Source organism: Hyperoodon ampullatus, assembly GCF_949752795.1.
Source record: "Hyperoodon ampullatus genome assembly, chromosome: 1".
Lineage (NCBI taxonomy): Eukaryota > Metazoa > Chordata > Mammalia > Artiodactyla > Ziphiidae > Hyperoodon > Hyperoodon ampullatus.
The window spans coordinates 100,694,792-100,719,658 of record NC_136914.1 but is presented as its reverse complement, the minus strand read 5'-3'; the positions used below and the strand labels follow the sequence as shown (position 1 = coordinate 100,719,658).

The 24,867-nt window shown below is 34.8% G+C and overlaps 1 protein-coding gene across 33 annotated transcripts in view; it reads right to left on the bottom strand.

Moving 5' to 3' along the window:
* The window catches only part of ADGRL3 (adhesion G protein-coupled receptor L3), a gene marked incomplete at both ends in the record, with an annotated part of 582,832 nt that overhangs the window by 33,983 nt on the left and 523,982 nt on the right, over nucleotides 1-24,867 (bottom strand). For 17 of the 33 annotated variants that reach the window (XM_079704546.1, XM_079704549.1, XM_079704518.1 and 14 more), the window contains one exon: nucleotides 5,711-5,879. In XM_079704546.1, the coding sequence (XP_079560672.1) occupies nucleotides 5,711-5,879 (169 nt within the window). Of the gene's footprint in view, nucleotides 1-5,710; nucleotides 5,880-8,430; nucleotides 8,458-24,867 lie in introns of all 33 variants that reach the window. The other 16 variants (XM_079704517.1, XM_079704528.1, XM_079704539.1 and 13 more) reach the window with 1 other exon arrangement.

Sequence of the window (24,867 nt, the reverse complement as noted above, 5' to 3'; positions counted from 1 at the left end):
CTGACTATATTCAGATTTTTTTGAAGAACTCACATTCATTAAATACTTACTATGTGATAGGAACAATGATACAGAGTGAGGTGAATCAAAGCATGGAGGAGGAGAGCCTGATAGGAAGTGGGTAGGCAGACCAAGGAAGGCTTCTCAGAGAAGAGGACTTCTTCAAGCTATCTTTAAAAGATAGGTTGGAATGTGTTGGTTTTGAAGATTAAGTTGAAAGAATGGATAGTTAAGAGAAAAAAAGGCATTCAGGGAGAACAAAACAGAGAGGCATGATGTGCTAAGCTTTGAAGCCTTTCTCTGATTTGTAATGTCAAAATTACATATTATTTAATATATTTAAGTTATATTAATGTTTTCCAACCAACCTCTTCTATGCTATATTTCTCAATAATTAGAAATAATTATTTTTATTCACTATTTACAAGCCAATTCATATTTTGTTTATTTTTTAAAAGAAGTTTGTGCCCACCTGTGTGTGTCCAAGACATGTGTGAGTTTTGGGAGGGTGAGATGAAGAAGCTTCTACTTTTTAATCACTATTTGCTAGGAACTACGCTAGTCTCCTCCCTCAAAATGATTCTGGGAAGGGCTTCCCTGGTGGCACAGTGGTTGAGAGTCCACCTGCCAATGCAGGGGACACGGGTTCGTGTACTGGTCTGGGAAGATCCCACATGCTGCAGAGTGGCTGGGCCCGTGAGCCATACCTGCTGAGCCTGCACGTCCACAGCCTGTGCTCCACAATGGGAGAGGCCACAACAGTGAGAGGCCCGTGTACCACAAAAAAAAAAAAAAAAACCAAAAAAACTCCTATAGGAAATATGATTGTTAAATGTCCATAAGAGCCAATACTGTCTATAGATTCAGTGCAATCTCTCAAAAAAATTTCAATGATATTCTTCAGAGATATAGAAAAAAACAATCCTAAAATTTGTACAGAACCACCAAAGTCCTCAAACAGCCAAAGCAATCCTGAGAAAGAACAAAGATGGAGGTTTCATGTTTCCTGATTTCACACTATACTACAAAGCTAGAGTAATCAAAGCAGTATGGTATTGGCATAATAGACACATAGACAGTGGAACAGATGGAGAGCCCAGAAATAAACCCTTGCATATATGGTCAACTAATATCTGACAAGGGAGCCATGAATAATTAATGGAGAAAAGACAAGCTCTTTAATAAATTGTATTAGGGAAACTGGTTAACCACATGCAGAAGAATGAAATTGAACCCCCATCTTATACCACCCACAACATTTAACTCAAAATGGATTAAAGAATTAAATATAAGACCTGAAACCACAAAACTTCTAGAAGAAAACAGGGGAAAACTCCTGGACATTGGTCTTGACAATAATTTTTTGGATATGACATCAAAAGCACAAGCAACAAAAGCAAAAGTAGTAAGTTGTACTACATTAAACTAAAAAGCTTCTACACAGCAAAAGAAACAACAGAACTTATTAGCAATCTACAGGATGGAATAAAATATTTGCAAATCATATATCTGAAAAGGGGTTAATACCAAAAATATATAAAGAACTCATACAACTCAGAAGCAAAAAAACAAACAATCCAATTTAAAAGTGGACAAAAGAAATGAATAGAAGTTTTTTACCTAAGAAGACATACAAATGGCTAACATGAAAAGACGCTCAACATAACTAATTAGAAAAAAGCAAATAAAATCACAATGAGATATCACTTCACATCTGTTAGAATGGCTAGCGTCAAGAAGACAAGAGATAAGTATTAGTGAGGATATGGAGAAAAGAGAGCCCTTGTGCACTGTTGGTAGGGATGTAAATAAGTACAGCCATTATGGAAAACAGTATGGTGGTTCCTCATAAAATTGGAAATAGAACTACCATATGATTCAGCAATCCCACTTCTGGGTATATATCCAAAGGAAATGAAATCAGGATCTTGAAAAGATGTCTGCACTCCCATATTCATTGCAGCACTATTCACAACAGCCAAGATATGGAAGCAACCTAAGTGTCCATCAGTGAATGAATGGATAAAGAAGATGTGTTACATATATCTAGGAATATTATTCAGCCAGGAGAAAGAAGGAAATCCTGCCATTTGCAACAATGTTGGATGGACCTTGAAGGCATTACGCTAAGTGAAGTAAGTCAGACAGAGAAAGATGAATCCTATATGGTATCACTTATATGTGGAATCTAAAAAAGCCAAACTCATAAAAACAGAGTAGATTAGTTGTTACCAGATGTTGGCTGTGTGGAAATGTTGGTCAAAGGGTACAAACTTCTAGCCATAAGATGAATAAGTTCTAGAAATCTAAGGTACATGATGATGATTCTAGTTAACAGTACTGTATTATACAGTTGAAAGTTGCTAAGAGAGGAGATCTTAAGTCTTCTCACCACAGAAAAGATGTTAGATGATAGAGGTATTAGCTATTAACACTATGGTGGTAATTATTTCACAGTACATAAGTGTATCAAATCAATACATTGTATACCTTAAACTTACACAATGTTATATCCCAATTATACCTCAATTTTTAAAAAAGGAATAAAAGAAAAATCTCCTAAGACTGTTTCTGCAATTTCAAAGAGAAGTATCTGGATTTTTTGTAGGCAAAAAAAACGGTGAATGATAATTCGATGTCCATATTCTCTGATGTTGGGCTATGTTCTTGACACCCAATAAAAATGCCACCAAAATTGAAAAATTCAAAACACAGAATGCATGAAAGAAAATAAGCTTATTAATAGTTATTATAAATCATAAAAATAAGCTTCTGAATCAGGGCCTGGCACTTTTTTTCAGACAGTCAATATTTCAGGCTTTGTGAACCAAGAGGCAAAACCAACAATGCTGTGTGTGTACTTATTTTAAATTTTAAATGTATCCATTTAAAACTGCAAAAACAATTCTTGGCTGACTGACTGTAAAAATTAAAAGCACCTGGACAAATCTGGCCCACAAGCTGTGGTTTGCTGAACTCTGTTCTAATGAATCACAAAATTGAGCTTGATGACATATATTTTTTTTAAAATTTCACTTCTGTTAAATATGTTCAATATACTAAAAATTCTAGACTTGTTTTTGGATCCTGAGGTCTGGTATCTCTACCTGGACATCAAAACATTGACATATATTTGTAATACAATAAAAATAATAATTGGGAAAACTAATAGGTACTGGCTAATAAAAAAATAATTACAATCAAAATCATTCATGCACAAAGCACAAAACTATTTTCTGTTCTGTAGAAAACTTCAATATAAACATTAAAATTTAAAAATGTGTTAGTCCAATTTCCAGCTAATACATAAAATAATGGATAAAGCTGGTTCCCTATATTTGAAGATGTTAGTATAACTAAATATGATGGCCCAATATTCCCTTATTTATATGGACAAATGTCACCCTTTCCCTTAATCTCCTGATTTTGCACCCATCATTCTACATATTGCTCTTGACAATCAGTGATAGTTTTTTTCTACCAAAATCTAGAAATCCTTCCAAGTGTTTAGTCTTTCTGACTTCTCTGAAGTGTTTTATAATACTGACAAGTGTCTACTTCTGGACATTTCCCCCTTATCTTTCATTTAGGTCTTATCTTCTCATTCTTCTCCTCAAACACTTTCTTCCTTCTATTTCTATTCTTACTCATTACTAATGTCTCCTACTCTTCATAATCATCAAGTGTGTTAGACTGTTAGCTGTTTGTAATACCCAATTCCTCATCTTCCTGGGGTACAAAAAGTAGAGTATGTTTCCCAGTTTTCCTTGCAGTTTAGTTGGTATTATTTATAGTGTCCTATCTGATGGAAGGTGAGTAGAAGTGATGTGAACCACTTCCAGACTTTTTAACAAGATCTTCTCTCTCTTTCTCAGACTATCTGTTAGATGTCAACAGCCAAGGTGGTTGTGGAAATTGAACAGTGAGGTTGGCTGAGCTTTCATTGGCCTGTGTCCCTCTATGAGGCACCCTCATCAATTGGGCAATGAGTAAAAAATACCTTTATTAGGTTAAATGGTGGCAATTTGGGGTGTATGTACACTAAGTATTTGGGAAGATTCATCCCTTCCAACACAACCTCTTTTCTAAGTTAATTCTAATCCATTAGATTAGAATCCATCCATTCTAACATCATAAACTCTTTTCTTTTCTGTAACTTACATTTACAGGTCTGAGTAATCAATGCTATTCTAGCCTGTATTTAAGATCATGCCAACACATTTTTAATACCTACCACCACATAAAACTGAAACAGGATAAAACTGGATGCATCTCAACAAGTAGACACCTTTCTCAACTTTTATTTGAGGTTCCCTTAGTCTCTTAAGCCAAAAATCATAGAGGTGGATATCTTTACTCTTTATTTTCCAAAAACAATTTTAAGTCTTATAGTTTCTTTCTTAGAAAAAAAAATTTCACTTCTTGCCATTTCATTTTCAGAGCCACCTCTCAATATCTCATAATTATTTTTATTACCTCCATTTTACACATGAGGAAACTGGGGCATATAAAGGTTAATTAAATGGCCCAAAGTCACATAAGCCTTTAAGTAGAGGAGCTAGGATTTGGACCCAGTCCTGGCTCAGGGGTCTATATGGTCAGAACTACAAAGACCACATTTATAATAGAGTTAAACAGTGTAAGAAGAGAAAATCAATCTTGAGATAAAAAATGCAATGTAAGTACTTAGTTGCTAAAATCAACTTTGAAAATGAATATATTGGTCCTTATAGATGTGAAAAATCATAAAAATAGACCAATATTAAAATTAAATATTGCATTCTAATCAAAATCATAGATTTTATAAAAGATGCTTTTAAAGAAATACAGACCGCCTGGAGGGGTGGGATGGGGAGGGTGGGAGGGAGGGAGATGCATGAGGGAAGGGATGTGGGAACGGATGTATATGTATATGTATGACTGATTCACTTTGTTATAAAGCAGAAACTAATTTAAAAAAAAAGAAATACAGAGATCTTTACTAAGTTTCCACCATTCATTTAAAAAATAAATGTTTTTATCATAAAATGTTTAGATAATTATATTTTCTAGAATATATCAATACAAATTAGTTTTTTTAAAAAGAAAAATATATATTTGCTATGCCATGCCATATATGTATATATATACATATATCCCATGCCTCCATAACATCTTAGAAAATCTACTCCCTAATATACAAATTCCATGTGTCTGCCAATAAAAATATTAAAGACTATAAGGTCAAATCTATAAGAATATAATTTTTGTACATTGTCCAAATCAAAATATTTTGATTCTGTTTTTTGCTGTTAAGCACATTTGCCAATCTTTATGCTTTCTTTTTTTTTTTTTTTTTTTTTTTTTTTTTGCAGTACGCGGGCCTCTCACTGTTGTGGCCACCCCCACTGCAGAGCACAGGCTCCGGACGCGCAGGCCCAGCGGCCATGGCTCACGGGCCCAGCCGCTCCGCGGCATGTGGGATCCTCCCAGACCGGGGCACGAACCCGTATCCCCTGCATCGGCAGGCGGACTCTCAACCACTGCGCCACCAGGGAAGCCCTATGCTTTCATTTTATGTCTGTTTTGTCTTTACTATTATAAACATAAAATCAATTAAGTAATATATTTATTTCTTAGAGACAAACACATCAAGAATGATTTATGTTATGGGTACTTTGCTGTCATAGAATATATGCTATTTATTCTTGAACAGAGAATGCTAGCTTACCTTCTTTTGTAGGACACAATGGAAAATGAATATAAACATTCCCTGTAGAGAATTGAAAATGGTGAAGAGATACGCCATGATGACTGTGCTTTCATTAATATACATGAGTCCAAAGGCCCAGGTCAATCCTAATAGGCAGAGAAGAGCTATTGCACCTATAACCCATGACCTGCAGAGAGAAGAGAAAATTAAGGGTTATCAAATAATTTGTCTTTAATTAACACAGTCATGTTGTATCAACAATACTGACACTGAAAAAAATGTTACAGTTTTATTGACAGAAAATGTAAGACAGGTGGTATAAGTACTTTAAGATTTTAATGAGAACTTACATGTTTTCAAGCTTGAGGAGATATACATGAATGAAAATGCTATAAACACAGAAATTCACTTATGCAAAAGCAGATTTGTACTATTAAATTATTCATGTATTTGCAGCACATATGCAAATGGTATGGAGATGTAATTATGGTGAATGGCAAGGGGGAAGAGTCTGTAAAGCTATGTTAGCCTCCACTGGTCTCATTGGTATGATAACATTTGTTTGATTGGACTCTTTCCATTAATCAAACATTTGTTTCATTGGACTCTTCATCTGATACACTTTTACCCCATTTTTCCAAATTTCCTTTTTTTTCCATAAAAAATTTAGTGTTTACAGACAAGAACAGAAGGAACCAGTATATGGAAGATTGTATAAAATTTGAAACTTCTATTTTTCTGATTCTATAGTTAAGTAGAACAAGTGTGAGATACAGTAAATGGGAAAAAATAGTTCCCCTCTAGATCACCATCTACTGTTTCAGCCTTTGGATTGCTGTGTCTTGTGTTATGTTGGACTAGACTTCGGACATCAGGCAATTGGCAGCTTTGTTGAAAAGAAGCCCAACAGCTCAGGACACCTTCATGTCTTTGAAGTGTCTGCAAACTCGTGGGAGAAAATGAAGCTGAGAATGGGATGGAGAGGGATGAACAAAGTAGTCCAGAATTGAAGACAAATTCTCACTCTCACTCCATTCCCTTAGTTTCCTCCAAGCTGCCATTCACAATAGTAATAAATGGGTGACAGAAGTCCATATATTTGTAGTTATGTATTATGTATTTACTATCAAAATAAAATAAATCTTTCCAATAGATGGGAATCCAATAACTGAAAATGGAATCTTCTCAACTTCTCTCTAAGTATATAGAATAGGACCAAAACAGTCTAGATCTCTATATTCTTATGAACCCACCTTTTTCTTTCCCAGTATACCTTCCTGAACATGGTAATCTAATATTTATTTTTAGCAGACTACTATCTGCTGTTTACATTGTCTAAGGAATAAATATGGGGATTGAAACTTTGCAAAATGAAGGGGGAAAATCACATATGTTTACTATAATCTGAAGCTGGGTTTAATAATTTTTTCAGAGAGAACTACGTCTTAAGAAAGATATGTCCCAAAGTAGTCAAATATTATTAAAGTCTTATTAAAATTAATCTCAAATATTTACCATTTTTCTTCTACAACCATCAGCCACTATATTTCAAATGTAAACATCCACTAAATTTAATGTGCTTAATTTAAAACTTTAATATTCTTGAATAAAGAATCCCTAAAGGAAGCTTGCCATTGTATGTGGCATGTTTGCTTATACAAATTAGAAAACATCTTAGATATTAATATCTTATTTTACAAGCAGATTCAGAAGTATGAGAACTTTCAAGGTAAAGCTTTTATTTGTTTACAGGTATTGGAATAAGGAAAAATGGGAAGAGTCGCCATTAAGTCAAAATTGCTATTCAGATTTAGAAATAAAATGATAGGATAAAATACTCTAGCCAGCTATTATCCACTAGAAAACACATGATGGGCCCAAGTGTTAATGATATAAAAGAGTGATGAGCCCAACTTCCAAAGAAAAAAATAACCAAGAACATGAAGAAGTAAGTGAAATGGTATTGGAGAATATGAAAACAAAGGACTCTTCACCAGAAGAACAAACTGAAAGTCTACAGCAAGGTCACCCAAAGGTTGCCAATCTTAATTACAGGACATGTAATTTTAAAATGTACAAAGGAAAAAAAGCCCAAATATTAGCATTTGTGTTTATGCTTATAGATTAGTACAGACTTGTAGCTTTGTTTTAGAAATTTAAAAGATACGTTCATAAACAATTAGATCAACAATCAAGTGACGTATCGAATTTGAAAGAGACAATTTTGCATATATAAAGTTTAATTTTTGAAGGAGGTATTTTCCCCTCTTTTGGATATTTAACCTAAAAATTCATTAGTTTCATTTGCAATTGGGTAGTTTCATACCCCTGAGATCATTTGAAGATATAACACTAAATCACGAAATAATTTTAGATGAATGATGTCCAAACAAACAACAGAAATGAGGACATATGCAACACAGAGGAGCACACTGAAGTGAAAGGAGAAATCTATTAAAAGCAAAACAAGTCTGTACCACATGAAGTTGCTATTACTGTGGCGCTAAATTCAGGTGATATCCAATTAAAAGAGGTGAAGCAGAATTTTTCTGGCAAAACACCTGCAGCATATTTATTATGCATAGAAGTTGTATGCCTGATTATTTTCCTGCACAGTTTGCTCTTCTGCCTCAATGTGAATGACAGAAGCTCTAATGATTTTTCAGTACTGATCTGACAGCTGGTTCATGGGACCACACTGATAAATGGAATTTATCAGCCATTCAGGTCATTCTTACTTGATGAAGGGTCTGTTATCCTCATAGCTAAAGAATGCATAGACATAAAGACAAGAACACCAACATTAGCATTTTATGACAAAGAATTTCATATGAAAAATATTGTCCTGGTCCCCAAAGGCCTCTGTCCCCCACCTCCCTAAAAGGCATCATAAACTTCCCTTTATATCTAAAAGGTAAATGCTAAAATGACCATGAGAACTTAAATAACGAGGAATAAAATCAATTTTACAATACTGCAATATCCCTTATGAGACTAAAAAATTCCATTTTTTCATCATGTGCTCATATTACTTGTGACTTGACAGAGACATTTATTTCTAAGAGATCACATTTCTCTAGAGAATGAGAAATCTTATGAGCAACCTGGAAAAGGCTTGGGGGCATACTTAAAATGACAGATTTCATGTCACCTAAAGGTCTTCTTATTGTATAATATTAGTAGGTAAGATTACTTAATTATGGACAGTACACTTCTGAGTAATTTTAACTTGCAGATGATTGACCTGAGTTAAATCTGAACATTATAGCTCTTTAAAAATAATCAACCCAACTACTTTAAAATTCTTTCTGATAGTGCACTGAGAAAAAATTTTGAATAATCTTTTGTAGTAATAGGAGCAAACAGATGGCACCTGTTCATTATCACTTATATATACTAGTCTATTTAGTATCATCCTGATAAAATGAGATCCAAGCACCAAATTAGTAAAGACTAGTTAGGGGATATTTTTTTACAAACATAGTTGCTGCTCAGTGAATTGTGATAGGACAGAAAAGAAACAGAAAACTGTGTCCTCTTTTCTCTTACCTCTTGCAAGAGGCAATCGTTTCTGATATTATGCATATACAAGTAAAGCTCTTAGAAAGGCTCCAACTGTGATGCATTTTGAACAAAGAGAACCACTGATTAAAAAAACCTTACTCTCCAGGGTGATGAAAGGGTAAAGAATAGAGTGAGAGCCTGGGCTTTGAAGCCAGTTTGCCTGAGGTTTACATCCTAACTTAATTCACTTACTAGCTATTTGATCTTAGGCAAAAATTAATTAGCCTGTGGTTGTGTCACTTTATACATCTATAAAATGGTGGTAATTTTCTTGTGATAATGAAATGATATACTGTGTATCGAGTGCTCAGAACAGTGTCTGACATATTGTGTTTGATAAATATCACATAGTTATTATTAGACTATTTTCACAATGAAAATACAGAATTTCTTACCCAAAGAATAAAACACCAAATAATAAGGGAGAGGACTGGCAGCATGAACACAGCCTGAAGGGGTTAGTGCACCACGGCTAGCCCAGAGGGAGTCCGGGAAAAAGTACGGACCTGCTGAAGAGGCAAGAGACTTTTTCTTCTCTCTTTGTTTCCTGGTGCATGAGGAGAGGGGATTAAGAGCGCTGCTTAAAGGAGCTCCAGAGATGGGCGCGAGCCGAGGCTAACAGCGCAGACAACAGAGACGGGCATGAGATGCTAAGGCTACTGCTGCCGCCAGCAAGAAACCTGTGTGCGAGCACAGGGCACTACCCACACCCCCCTTCCGGGGAGCCTGTGCAGCCCACCACTGCCAGGGTCCCGGGATCCAGGGACAACTTCCCCGGGAAAACACACAGCGCACCTCAGGCTAGTACAACGTCACAATGGCCGCTGCTGCCGCAGGCTTGCCCCGCACTCCATAACCCTCCCTCCGCCAGGGCTGAGTGAGCCAAAGCCCCCTAATCAGTGGCTCTTTAACCCCGTCCTGTCTGAGCGAAGAACAGATGCCCTATGGCGACCTACATGCAAAGGCGGGGCCAAATCCAAAGCTGAACCCAGGGAGCTGTGCAAACAAAGAAGAGAAAGGGAGATCTCTCGCAAAAGCCTCAGGAGCAGCGGATTAAATCTCCACAATCAACCTGATGTACCCTGCATCTGTGGAGTACCTGAATAGTCAACGAATCATCCCAAATTGAGAAGGTGGACTTTGAGAGCAAGATTTATTATTTTTTCCACTTTTCCTTTTTATGAGTGTGTATGTGTGTGCTTCTGTGTGAGATTTTGTCTGTATAGATTTGCTTTCACCATATGTCCTAGGGTTCTATCCGTCTGTTTTTTGTTTGTTTGTTTTTTACTTAAAAAACTTTTTTTTCTTAATAATTATTTTTTAATTTTAATTATTTTATTTTACCTTACTTTATATTTTTCTTTTATCTTCTTCCTTCCTTCCTTCCTTCCTTCCTTCTACTTTTTCTCCCTTTTATTCTGAGCAGTGTAGATGAAAGGCTCTGGGTACTCCAGCCAGGAGTCAGTGCTGTGCCTCTGAGGTGGGAGAGCCAACTTCAGCACACTGGTCCACAAGAGACCTCCCAGCTCCACATAATATCAAACGGCAAAAATCTCCCTGAGATCTCCATCTAAACACCAACACCCAGCTTCACTCAACGACCAGCAAGCTACAGTGCTGGACACTCTATGCCAAACAACTAGCAAGACAGGAACACAACCACAACCATTAGCAGAGATGCTGCCTAAAATCATAATAAGTCCACAGACACCCCAAAACACACCACCAGAAGTTGACCTGCCCACCAGAAAGACAAGGTCCAGCCTCATCCACCAGAACACAGGCACTAGTCCCCTCCACCAGGAAACCTACACAACCCACTGAACCAACTTTAGCCACTGGGGACAGGCAACAAAAACAATGGGAACTATGAACCTGCAGCCTGCAAAAAGGAGACCCCAAACACAGTAAGATAAGCAAAATGAGAAAACAAAAAAACACAGCAGATGAAGGAGCAAGATAAAAACCCACCAGACCTAACAAATGAAGAGGAAATAGGCGGTCTACCTGAAAAAGAATTCAGAATGATGACAGAAAAGATGATCCAAAATCTTGGATATAGAATAGAGAAAATGCAAGAAACATTTAACAAGAACATAGAAAAACTAAAGATGAAACAAGCAACGATGAACAACACAATAAATGAACTTAAAAATACTCTAGAAGGGATCAATAGCAGAATAACTGAGGCAGAAGAACGGATAAGTGACCTGGAATATAAAATAGTGGAAATAACTACTGCAGAGCAGAATAAAGGAAAAAGAATGAAAAGAACTGAGGACAGTCTCACAGACCTCTGGGACAACATTAAAGGCACCAACATTCGAATTATAGGGGTTCCAGAAGAAGAAGAGAAAAAGAAAGGGACTGAGAAAATATTTGAAGAGATTATAGTTGAAAACTTCCCTAATATGGGAAAGGAAATAGTTAATCAAGTCCAGGAGGCACAGAGAACCCCATAGAGGATAAATCCAAGGAGAAACACTCGAAGACACATATTAATCAAACTGTCAAAAATTAAATACAAAGAAAACATATTAAAAGCAGCAAGGGGAAAAAAAAAAAAAAACGAATAACACACAAGGGAATCCCCATAAGGTTAACAGCTGATATTTTAGCAGAAACTCTGCAAACCAGAAGGGAGTGGCAGGACGTATTTAAAGTGATGAAGGAGAAAAACCGACAACCAAGATTACTCTATGCAGCAAGGATCTCATTCAGATTTGATGGAGAAATTAAAACCTTTAGAGACAAGAAAAGCTGAGAGAGTTCAGCACCAACAAACGAGATTTACAACAAATGCTAAAGGATCTTCTCTAGGCAAGAAACACAAGAGAAGGAAAAGACCTATAATAACAAACCAAAAACAATTAAGAAAATGGGAATATGAACATTCATATCGATAATTACCTTAAATGTAAATGGATTAAATGCTCCAACCAAAAGACACAGAGTGGCTGAATGGATACAAAAACAAGACCCATATATATGCTGTCTACAAGAGACCCACTTCAGACCTAGGGACACACACAGACTGAAAGTGAGGGGATGGAAAAAGATATTCCATGCAAATGGAAACCAAAAGAAAGCTGGAGTAACAATTCTCATATCAGATAAAATAGATTTTAAAATAAAGAATATTAGAAGAGACAAAGAAGGACAGTACATAATGATCAAGGGATCGATCAAAGAAGAAGGTATAACAATTGTAAATATTTATGAACTCAACATAGGAGCACCTCAATACATAAGGCAAATATTAACAGCCATAAAAGGGGAAATCGACAGTAACACATTCATAGTAGGGGACTTTAACACCCCACTTTCACCAAGGGACAGATCATCCAAAATGAAAATAAATGAGGAAACACAAGCTTTAAATGATACATTAAACAAGATGGACTTAATTGATATTTATAGGACATTCCATCCAAAAACAACAGAATACACATTTTTCTCAAATGCTCATGGAACATTCTCCAGGATAGATCATATCTTGGGTCACGAATCAAGCCTTGGTAAATTTAAGAAAATTGAAATTGTATCAAGTATCTTTTCTGACAACAACGCTATGAGACTAGATATCAATTACAGGAAAAGATCTGTAAAAAATTCAAACACATGGAGGCTAAACAATATACTACTTAATAACGAAGTGATCACTGAAGACATCAAAGAGGAAATTAAAAAATACCTAGAAAAAAATGACAATGGAGACACGACGACCGCAAACCTATGGAATGTAGGAAAAGCAGTTCTAAGAGGGAAGTTTATAGCAATACAATCCTACTTTAAGAAACAGGAAACATCTCGAATAAACAACCTAACCTTGCACCTAAAGCAATTCGAGAAAGAAGAACAAACAAACAAACAAACAAACAAAAACCCAAAGTTAGCAGAAGGAAAGAAATCAAAAAGTTCAGATCAGAAATAATTGAAAAAGAAATGAAGGAAATGATAGCAAAGATCAATAAAACTTAAAGCTGGTTCTTTGAGAAGATAAAAAAATTGATAAACCATTAGCCAGACTCATCAAGAAAAAAGGAAGAAGACTCAAATCAATAGAATTAGAAATGAAAAAGGAGAAGTAAAAACTGACACTGCAGGAATACAAAAGATCATGAGAGATTACTACAAAAAACTTTATACCAATAAAGTGGACAACCTGGAAGAAATGGACACATTCTTAGAAATGCACAACCTGCCGAGACTGAATCAGGAAGAAATAGAAAATATGAAAGGACCAATCACAGGCACTGAAATTGAAACTGTGATTAAAAATCTTGCAACAAACAAAAGCCCAGGACCAGATGGCTTCACAGGCGAATTCTATCAAACATTTAGAGAAGAGCTAAAAGCTATCAATCTCAAACTCTTCCAAAATATAGCAGAGGGAGGAACACACCCAAACTCATTCTATGAGGCCACCATAACCCTGATACGAAAACCAGACTAGGATGTCACAAAGAAAGAAAATTACAGGCTAATATCACTGATGAATATAGATGCAAAAATTCCTCAACAAAATACTAGCAAACAGAATCCAACAGCACATTAAGAGGATCATACACCATGATCAAGTGGGGTTTATTCCAGGAATGCAAGGATTCTTCAATATACACAAACCAATCAATGTGATACAACATATTAACAAATTGAAGGAGAAAAACCAAATGGTCATCTCAATAGGTGCAGAGAAAGCTTCTGACAAAATTCAACACCCATTTATGATAAAAATCCTCCAGAATGTAGGCATAGAGGGAACTTTCCTCAACATAATAAAGGCTGTATATGACAAACCGACAGGCAACATCGTCCTCAATGGTGAAAAACTGAAAGCATTTCCATTAAGATCAGGAACAGGACAAGGTTGCCCACTGTCACCACTCTTATTCAACATAGTTTTGGAAGTTTTAGCCACAGCAACCATAGAAGAAAGGAAATAAAAGGAATCCAAATTGGAAAAGAAGAAGTAAAGCTGTCACTGTTTGCAGATGACATGATACTATACAAAGAGAATACTAAAGATGCTACCAGAAAACTACTAGAGCTAATGAATGAATTTGGTAATGTAGCAGGATACAAAATTAATGCACAGAAATCTCTGGCATTCCTATACACTAATGATGAAAAATCTGAAAGTGAAATCAAGAAAACACTCCCATTTACCATTGCAGAAAAAAGAATAAAATATCTAGGAATAAACCTACATAAGGAGACAAAAGACCTGTATGCAGAAAATTATAAGACACTGGTGAAAGAAATTAAAGATGAGAGAAATTGATGGAGAGATATACCATGTTCTTGGATTGGATGAATCATCATTGTGAAAATGACTCTACTACCCAAAGCAGTCTACAGATTCAATGCAATCCCTATCAAACTACCACTGGCATTATTCACAGAACTAGAACAAAAAATTTCACAATTTGTATGGAAACACAAAAGACCCCGAATAGCCAAAGCAATCTTGAGAACAAAAAACGGAGCTGGAGGAATCAGGTTCCCTGACTTCAGACTACACTACAAAGCTACAGTAATCAAGACAGTATGGTACTGGCATAAAACCAGAAATATAGATCAATGGAACAGGATAGAAAGCCCAGAGATAAACCCACGCACATATGGTCACCTTATCTTTGATAAAGGAGGCAGGAATATACAGTGGAGAAAGGACAGCCTCTTCAATAAGTGGTGCTGGGAAAACTGGACAGGGACATGTAAAAGTATGAGATTAGAACACTCCCTATCACCATACACAAAAATAAGCTCAAAATGGAATGAAAACCTAAATGTAAGGCCAGAAACTCTCAAACTCTTAGAGGAAAACATAGGCAGAACACACTATGACATAAACCACAGCAAGATTCTTTTTGACCCACCTCCTAGAGAAATAGATATAAACACAAAAATAAACACATGGGACCTAATGAAACTTCAAAGCTTTTGCACAGCAAAGGAAACCATAAAGAAGACCAAAAGACAACCCTCAGAATGGGAGAAAATATTTGCAAATGAAGCAACTGACAAAGGATTAATCTCCAAAATTTATAAGCAGCTCATGCAGCTCAATAACAAAAAAGCAAACAACCCAATCCAAAAATGGGCAGAAGACCTAAATAGACATTTCTCCAAAGAAGATATACAGACTGCCAACAAACACATGAAAGAATGTTCAACATCATTAATCATTAGAGAAATGCAAATCAAAACTAAAATGAGATAACATCTCACACCAGTTAGAATGGCCATCATCAAAATATCTAGAAATAATAAATGTTGGAGAGTGTGTGGAGAAAAGGGAACACTCTTGCTCTGCTTGTGGGAATGTGAATTGGTACAGACACTATGGAGAACAGTATGGGGCTTCCTTAAAAAACTACAAGTAGAATTACCATATGACCCAGCAATCCCACTACTGGGCATATACCCTGAGAAAACCATAATTCAAAAAGAGTCATGTACCAAAATGTTCATTGCAGCTCTATTTACAATACCCACGAGATGGAAACAACCTAAGTGTCCATCATCGGATGAATGGATAAACAAGATGTGACACATATATACAATGGAATATTACTCAGCCATAAAATGAAACAAATTTGAGTTATTTGTATTTAGGTGGATGGCCTTAGAGTCTGTCATACAGAGTGAAGTAAGTCAGAACGAGAAAGACAAATACCGTATGCTAACACATATATGTGGAATTTAAGAAAAAAAATGTCATGAAGAATCTAGGGGTAAGTCAGGAATAAAGACACAGACTTATTAGAGAATGAACTTGAGGACATGGGGAGGGGGAAGGGTAAGTTGTGACGAAGTGAGAATGTGGCATGGACATATATACACTACCAAACGTAAAATAGATAGCTAGTGGGAAGCAGCTTCATAGCACAGGGAGATCAGCTCGGTGCTTTGTGACCACCTAGAGGGGTGGGATAGGGAGGGTGGGAGGGAGTGAGACGCAAGAGGGAAGAGATATGAGAACATATGTATATGTATAACTGATTCACTTTGTTATAAAGCAGAAACTAACACACCATTGTAAAGCAATTATACTCCAATAAATATTTTTAAAAAACACCAAATAATAAATGTTGAACAGCTAAATTATTTGAGGATGTTTCAGGAGCAATATTATGCTGTAAAATAGATGTGGCAGAAGTAAGTTTGTAGATGGAGCAGGGAGTGACTAACCATGCTGTCTGATATGGAGTTATTGGCCACATGAGTTTGGTTAAATTTAAATTCATTAAAATGAGATAAAGTTTAAAATTCAGTTCCTTAATCACACTAGTTACATTACAAGTACTTAAAAGCTTCAGTAGCTGCCATATTGGACAGTGTAGTTCTAGAACATTTCTGTCTTCACAGAAAGTTCAATTGGACAGTGCTGGACTAGAGTTTTAAGCCAGGAAATGAAATTCCAAGAGAAATTTAAATAAAGCCATATATGTGAAAAGATAAAGAGAGAAGAATTTCTAAGAATTGATCATATTTAACAGCTGTAAACTGTGCCAAACAAGAAAATCCTGTACTTCTGCTAACATTGAAAACTTACAGAACTTAATAAAATGATATTTATTCCATTATATGCATTCCCATTGCATCAATATATTCCATCTGTGATGCCAAGTTCATGATTGGAATCACTGTATCTTAATCTGTATAGTACAATGTTAAGTAAAGAAAGTTTCAGATGTTAGCATGTAGGAAAACATGCAAAAATACTCCACAAAATTTTATTAAGCTATACAAATATTTCAAAAAATAAAATACAGATCTTGCACTGTAATTGCTGGAGTGAGATATTTGCCTTTAATAAGAATCATTAAAGAGAGATATCAGGGTGCAATTCAGCAGTTTTTGTTGGTAATTGTAGGGATCAGCCGCTTGCTCTACTCAATAACAAAGATAGCAATTCCAGCTTTACTTAGAGTTAGCTATACCTATGTGTTTAAGTACTGTCCACAGGAATGTGAACAGAAGTGAACTGTGGCATTTCTGGGTCTTGCCAATTAAGGGATTGGAATTGGCCTTCCTTTGACCATTTTTTTTTCCTTCTCTTTCTCTAGGAGAAAGTGACAGACCTAGAAAGAAAGCTGTTTATTGATGTGGAGCCACCGTATTAGATTTAGACCACTTATTCTAGACCCATATACGTTTAAGCAACTATAATTTAGAGTAATTTTTATAGAGTCTTAGCCTATGCAATAATTGCTAAAGCATTTAATTTGTATCTTTTAGCTATAAGAATCCTTAGTTCATATTCAGTATAGAAATTCATGCTAATGGCAAAGAACTATTCATTAATTTTACTTCCAGGATGACATGAATAATATACAATGGTTCAAAATCTAAAGATCACTAAATATTATCTATAATATTTCAGGGCCTTCCATCATTTTGACAGATATTCTATTGGCTCAGAGTGTCTAGTTTTAGAATGTCTCTCCATCAAATCTCAAATTGATGATAATGTTGCCACCAGTTATGGTGCTAAAGCTGTATGCTATAGATTCATTTTTTTATTCTAAAAAACATATCTACAATAGATGCAGAGAAAGCTTTCGACAAAATTCAACACCCATTTATGATAAAAACCCTGCAGAAAGTAGGCATAGAGGGAACTTTCCTCAACATAATAAAGGCCATATATGACAAACCCACAGCCAACATTGTCCTCAATGGTGAAAAACTGAAACCATTTCCACTAAGATCAGGAACAAGACAAGGCTGCCCACTCTCACCACTCTTATTCAACCTAGTTTTGGAAGTTTTAGCCACAGCAATCAGAGAAGAAAAGGAAATAAAAGGAATCCAAATTGGAAAAGAAGAAGTAAAGCTGTCACTGTTTGCAGATGACATGATACTATACATAGAGAATCCTAAAGATGCTACCGAAAAACTACTAGAGCTAATCAATGAATTTGGTAAAGTAGCAGGATACAAAATTAATGCACAGAAATCTCTGGCATTCCTGTACACTAATGATGAAAAATCTGAAAATGAAATCAAGAAAACACTCCCATTTACCATTGCAACAAAAAGAATAAAATATCTAGGAATAAACCTACCTAAGGAGACAAAAGACCTGTATGCAGAAAATTATAAGACACTGATGAAAGAAATTAAAGATGATATAAATAGATGGAGAGATATACCATGCTCCTGGATTGGAAGAATCAATATTGTGAAAATGACTCTACTACCCAAAGCAATCTACAGATTCAATGCAATCCCTATCAAACTACCACTGGCATTTTTCACAGAAGTAGAACAAAAAATTTCAAAATTTGTTTGGAAAAACAAAAGACCCCGAATAGCCAAAGCAATCTTGAGAACGAAAAATGGAGCTGGAGGAATCAGGCTGCCTGACTTCAGACTATACTACAAAGCTACAGTAATTAAGACAGTGTGGTACTGGCATAAAAACAGAAAGATAGATCAGTGGATCAGGATAGAAAGCCCAGAGATAAACCCACGCACATATGGCCAACTTATCTTTGATAAAGGAGGCAGGAATGTACAGTGGAGAAAGGACAGCCTCTTCAATAAGTGGTGCTGGGAAAACTGGACAGGGACATGTAAAAGTATGAGATTAGATCATTCCCTAACACCATACACAAAAATAAGCTCAAAATGGATTAAAGACCTAAATGTAAGGCCAGAAACTATCAAACTCTTAGAGGAAAACATAGGTAGAACACTCTATGACATAAATCACAGCAAGATCCTTTTGGACCCACCTCCTAGAGAAATGGAAATAAAAACAAAGATAAACAAATGGGACCTAATGAAACTTCAAAGCTTTTGCACAGCAAAGGAAACCATAAACAAGACCAAAAGAGAACCCTCAGAATGGGAGAAAATATTTGCAAATGAAGCAACTGACAAAGGATTAATCTCCAAAATTTATAAACAGCTCATGCAGCTCAATAGCAAAAAAACAAACAACCCAATCCAAAAATGGGCAGAAGACTTAAATAGGCATTTCTCCAAAGAAGATATACAGACTGCCAACAAACACATGAAAGAATGCTCAACATCATTAATCATTAGAGAAATGCAAATCAAAACTACAATGAGATATCATCTCACACCAGTCAGAATGGCCATCATCAAGAAATCTAGAAACAATAAATGCTGGAGAGGGTGTGGAGAAAAGGGAACACTCTTGCACTGCTGGTGGGAATGTGAATTGGTACAGCCACTATGGAGAACAGTATGGAGGTTCCTTAAAAAACTAAAAATAGAACTACCATATGACCCAGCAATCCCACTACTAGGCATATACCCTGAGAAAACCATAATTCAAAAAGAGACATGTACCAAAATGTTCATTGCAGCTCTATTCACAATAGCCCGGAGCTGGAAACAACCTAAGTGTCCATCATCGGATGAATGGATAAAGAAGATGTGGCACATATATACAATGGAATATTACTCAGCCATAAAAAGAAACGAAACTGAGCTATTTGTAATGAGGTGGATAGACCTAGAGTCTGTCATACAGAGTGAAGTAAGTCAGAACGAGAAAGACAAATACCGTATGCTAACACATATATATGGAATTTAAAAAAAAAAAAAAATGTCATGAAGAACCTAGGGGTAAAACGGGAATAAAGACACAGACCTACTTGAGAATGGACTTGAGGATATGGGGAAGGGGAAGGGTAAGCTGTGACAAAGGGAAAGAGAGGCATGGACATATATACACTACCAAACGTAAGGTAGATAGATAGTGGGAAGCAGCCGCAGAGCACAGGGAGATCAGCTCGGTGCTTTGTGACCGCCTGGAGGGGTGGGATGGGGAGGGTGGGAGGGAGGGAGATGCATGAGGGAGGGGATGTGGGAACAGATGTATATGTATGATTGATTCACTTTGTTATAAAGCAGAAACTAATAAAAAAAATAAAAAAAATAAAAATAAAAAAAAAAAATAAACATATCTACGTAACTAGTTTCTAAAGCTGAATAATTTTCATTTTGATTTACCAATGAAGGTCCATTGAAATAAAACTTCATTCCAAGGTGTAGGACTGAAACAATTTTACTGCAATTATTTTAAGGTTTTATGAAAATATGGGCACAAAGGCTTAAGATGATCTTGGCAGACATTAATAGGAACTTACAGGTTATCTTAGAATTTATAAATGGTGACACTGAAAATGAGGTAAAACATATTGTACAAACAATTTTCAAGGCACAGTAAGAAAAAAAGACCCTCCTTTCTTTAGCATATTCACTTTTCTTTTATCAGACATTTTATCATTTTATTCTTACATCTAAATTTGAAAGCTTTATTTAAACATTAATGTCATAAAATCATCTTTAAAAGTGATCATTAGAATCAAGATCAGAATTGTTAGGGGCCTCTGAATAGATTGATAATAATTATGCATATGCTTGTATATTCTACAATTCCAAAGAACATTAAAATCTAGCCCCATAGAAGCTTAGCAAAAAATATATCTTCAAGAGGATAGACTTCTTAATGAAAACATTAATTTATAAATTAATGCTATGATATAAAGATTCATAATATAGTATATCAGTATAGACAGATGATAAATGGACAGAAACAATATGAATGAATCAGATTAGTTATAGGATATTCTTTCTCTGACTTTAACAGTTCAAAGTATAATGTTTTTTGACAAAATTTTTGAAGGAAATATTACATAAAATTCAAGATATAAAGAACATTAATTTAAAAAATAGTTTTAAACTTTCCCTTTTATTATATAAAATAGTACAGAATTTTAAAAAATAGTGGCATGGGTAAGGTTTGGTGTGAAGAAAGATGGAGTCATGAGAGCAATATTTGAGAATTTAATCCCCAAGCCAAAAGATCTGGTCATTGATAAACCACAACAGGTAAAGGAAAATGAATGCCTTTAGGCAGAATTATTGATCTCATCAACTTCAAGACTAATACATTCTGGGATCCTCTGGAATTGTCAAATTAGCTAATTGCTGTTGGTGAGTGAACTGTATATTTAACAGCGAGAAGGAGTGCAATCATGATGTATATATACATTCTGGTTAGTGCTCCAGTATTTGTAGGTTCAGTATGCAGCTGAATTTACTTTCCCTGATATAAAACTAATTATATCAAACGAATAAAGGTTTTTCCCCTTGGATTTGGTTTGGGTTACTGTAGGAATGATAAAGGTAATATGAGTAAGTTTCTCAAAATTAAAGTATTCTTCATTTTTCATTAAAGAAAAAAAAGTAATAAATACTTATGTATCTGTATGTTGAGTGGGCTTTCCCAGTTGCCCCTCATCGATAATGAGGTTCTCAAACTGAGGATAAAGAGGATTCAGTTACCCATATTCTAGCAACCCAAGCTAACAGACTTCATTTGTAAGTGATCTATGAGACACTGCTTTGTCATAATACCAAATCCAGGGTCCCCAGTCTTTATTTATTTAGTTTTAATTAATTTTTATTGGAGTATAGTTGCTTTACAATGTTGTATTAGTTTCTACTGTACAGCAAAATGAATCAGCTACACATATACATAATCTCCTCTTTTTTGGATTTTCTTCCCATTTAGGTCACCACAGTTCATTAAGTAGTGATCCCTGTGCTATACAGTATGTTCTCATTAGTTATCTATTTGATACATGGTATCAATAGTGTATATATGTACCCAATCTTTAAAACTGGAAGAGTAAAGACATGGCCTTTTAAGATTGCAATGTTCATAGAATACATAAAATAGTGCAAAGAGGAAGGAAAAAAATACCTTTACTTATACGAATCCCCCAGCCACAAATCTTAACAGGCAATAAAGGAAGTATGTTTTAAATGGGATGTTATTTAAGTTTTAAATTGGTCAGACATTTAATAACCAGAATGGACTGGCAAAGCATCAAGATCTGTCTAAGGTGGCATTAAGATATCTGTTACCAGGTTGGTTAAGGGATATTTGATATAGCACAGTTGGAAGAGTAGTGATCAGAGAAAAATCTAAACATATCAATGTTTATACCTCACTGTATTGAAAATGCTCAATCAGTTAGTAACTCTTATTATAGAAATCTTGACAGCTTTATATTTCTTTCAAATGTACTTTATATTAGTGGGACTCTACCATCCTAGAATTACATTATTATTCAATTGTCTCTCTTTTATTCAACCAGTATTGGAAGATTAAAAGGAAACGTCATTTAGAATGTAATTCAACATTTTTGAGTAAAATATAAGCAATGTTTCATCATGGTCTTATGTTTAAATCACTAACTATAAAAGATATTAAAAATCCTTTCAAAATATTTGTTATTTAATAAAAATTATAAACAGAGAAGATGATTTTATTTCAACTGTGGATTTTACTACTATTAAAGTAGTACTACTAAAAGCTATATTTCTACATTTTGTTCATATACAAATATTGAGGAGAATGAAATGAACCAAATAACTAAAATAAATGGTTTTGAAAATATCATAAACATTTTCATTCCCATGCCTCAATTTCCTTACAATAGTATTGGAGATTTGAGAGCATACATCAATATTAAATTTTTAATCACAGATTTCACACTGCTGATGAATTGGGTAAGTCTGAAATTAGGCAGAATTGAGTATAATAAATCAGGATCAATAAATATTAAATCAATGACTAATAAAACTTTAATTATATTATCTCCACAACTCAATGTTATACAGATTTTTATAACTCAATATAATATGGTCAAAGAACTAACATATATGAAAGGAATTAGGAGTATCAATTATGAGAATGAATAATGGATTAGTATATTGTACACAGACCGCTACAAACTATTACAGTTTAATATCTCCATCTATCAGATTTATAAAAATGAATTGGAAGATTCCATGCAAATAAGATATAAAATTCTGGAATCATGTTGGAAGCAAATAAGATCACTGTATGATTACTTATTACTATTAATATATGAAAGATAGTATATCATAGTGACTGAATGTATGGATTTGTGAATCAGCCTGCCTACATTTCAATGCCAGCTGAGCATTCTACTAATGCTTCAAACTTGGGCTAATTATTCAAATTCTCTGAGCCTCACATTCTTCATCTGTGAAATGCAGATAAATACAGAACTCTGTTCATAGGGCTGTGGTGTGTATTAAATAAAAGGGCTTGGAATTTTAATTTAAGATACAAAAATTATTCAAATACACAAAATTTTAACATACAAAAGTACTATATACAGGGCTTCCCTGGTGGCGCAGTGGTTGAGAGTCCACCTGCCGATGCAGGGGACACGGGTTCGTGCCCCAGTCCGGGAAGATACCACATAAGGCTGAGCGGCTGGACCCGTGGGCCATGGCTGCTGAGCCTGCGTGTCCGTAGCCTGTGCTCCACAACGGGAAAGGCCACAACAGTGAGAGGCCTACGTACAGCAAAAAAAAAAAAAAAAAAAAAAGTACTATATACATATGTGCTATTACATTTACTGTTGTGTATTGATCTTCTGACCTCAAAAAACAAGCTATAGGGAAAAAACACAGTTTTCCTTTTAAGTGTTTTGGAAATTCATATATTAAGTAGAAATCCAAAGAGGAAGAGGGAACCACTGTCTCTTTCTGAAATGATCTCTATTATTTATATTTAGAAAGCTTCAGTTTATGCAATATTTCATTCTAAGATTTCTTCAGGCTTAGTAAATGCTATGAATTTTTACATTCTCACTTGAAATGGGATATATTCAGATGCCTAATGAACATTAAAATAGAAACCCAGAGTCCTCTGGATTACATGAGAAATCCAAATTTAATTCATAAATATATTGTATCTTCAGTGTCAAAAAGTCCACTAAATAACTGCAATGTTTCACTAAATGTAATCATTTGATCATAAAGTAACAAACAAAGGACATAAAATTATGTGAAATGTTCATGAAAATTCATTGAGATATATGTTCTAAAATTGAACTTTATTAATATTTTCTTATGATTTTTTGAAAGCTTGAAACTTTGAATAGGAAAGATAAAGTAACAAAATATATAAAGAGAAATCTGTATTTCTAATTAGTAATTTTTATCTTGTAATCTATGAAAACTGTGGTTTTAGTAAGAAACATCTCAAGATCTGTAAAATAATGGCAAGTTATCTTTTATTTATTAATACTTATAGTTAAAATCCTGTTTCCTGGTTCACTATTGAAGGGCCAGTGTTTTTCAGACTTACATGAGTCTTAGAATTCACTGATTCTTTAGAAAAAGAGAGCTGATAAAATCTGGTCATTGGAATGTAAAGAGAGGAAGTACTTTAAAGAATATATTACTTTCAGGTTTTTTTTTTTTTTTTTTTTTTTTGCAACTTAGAAGATACACAAACTTTTAACTTAAGTAAAATAAGTCAGGAAATTCATAACTTTTTGATATTCTTGCCAAATGTGTTCTGACAGGTTGAATGGCTGTTATACTCTTTCTCATACCATATGGTATCATCACCTCTCATTTCAACAACTTGCAACAGCAACATTCATCATAACCCTTCTGTGAATAAACACCTTATTCTAAACTGCTTGTAAGAACAACTAAAACATAAAAAAAGCACAACTGAGTATTTAAAACATGTTTGTACTTACTAAAGATGCCAATAAATGGAACAA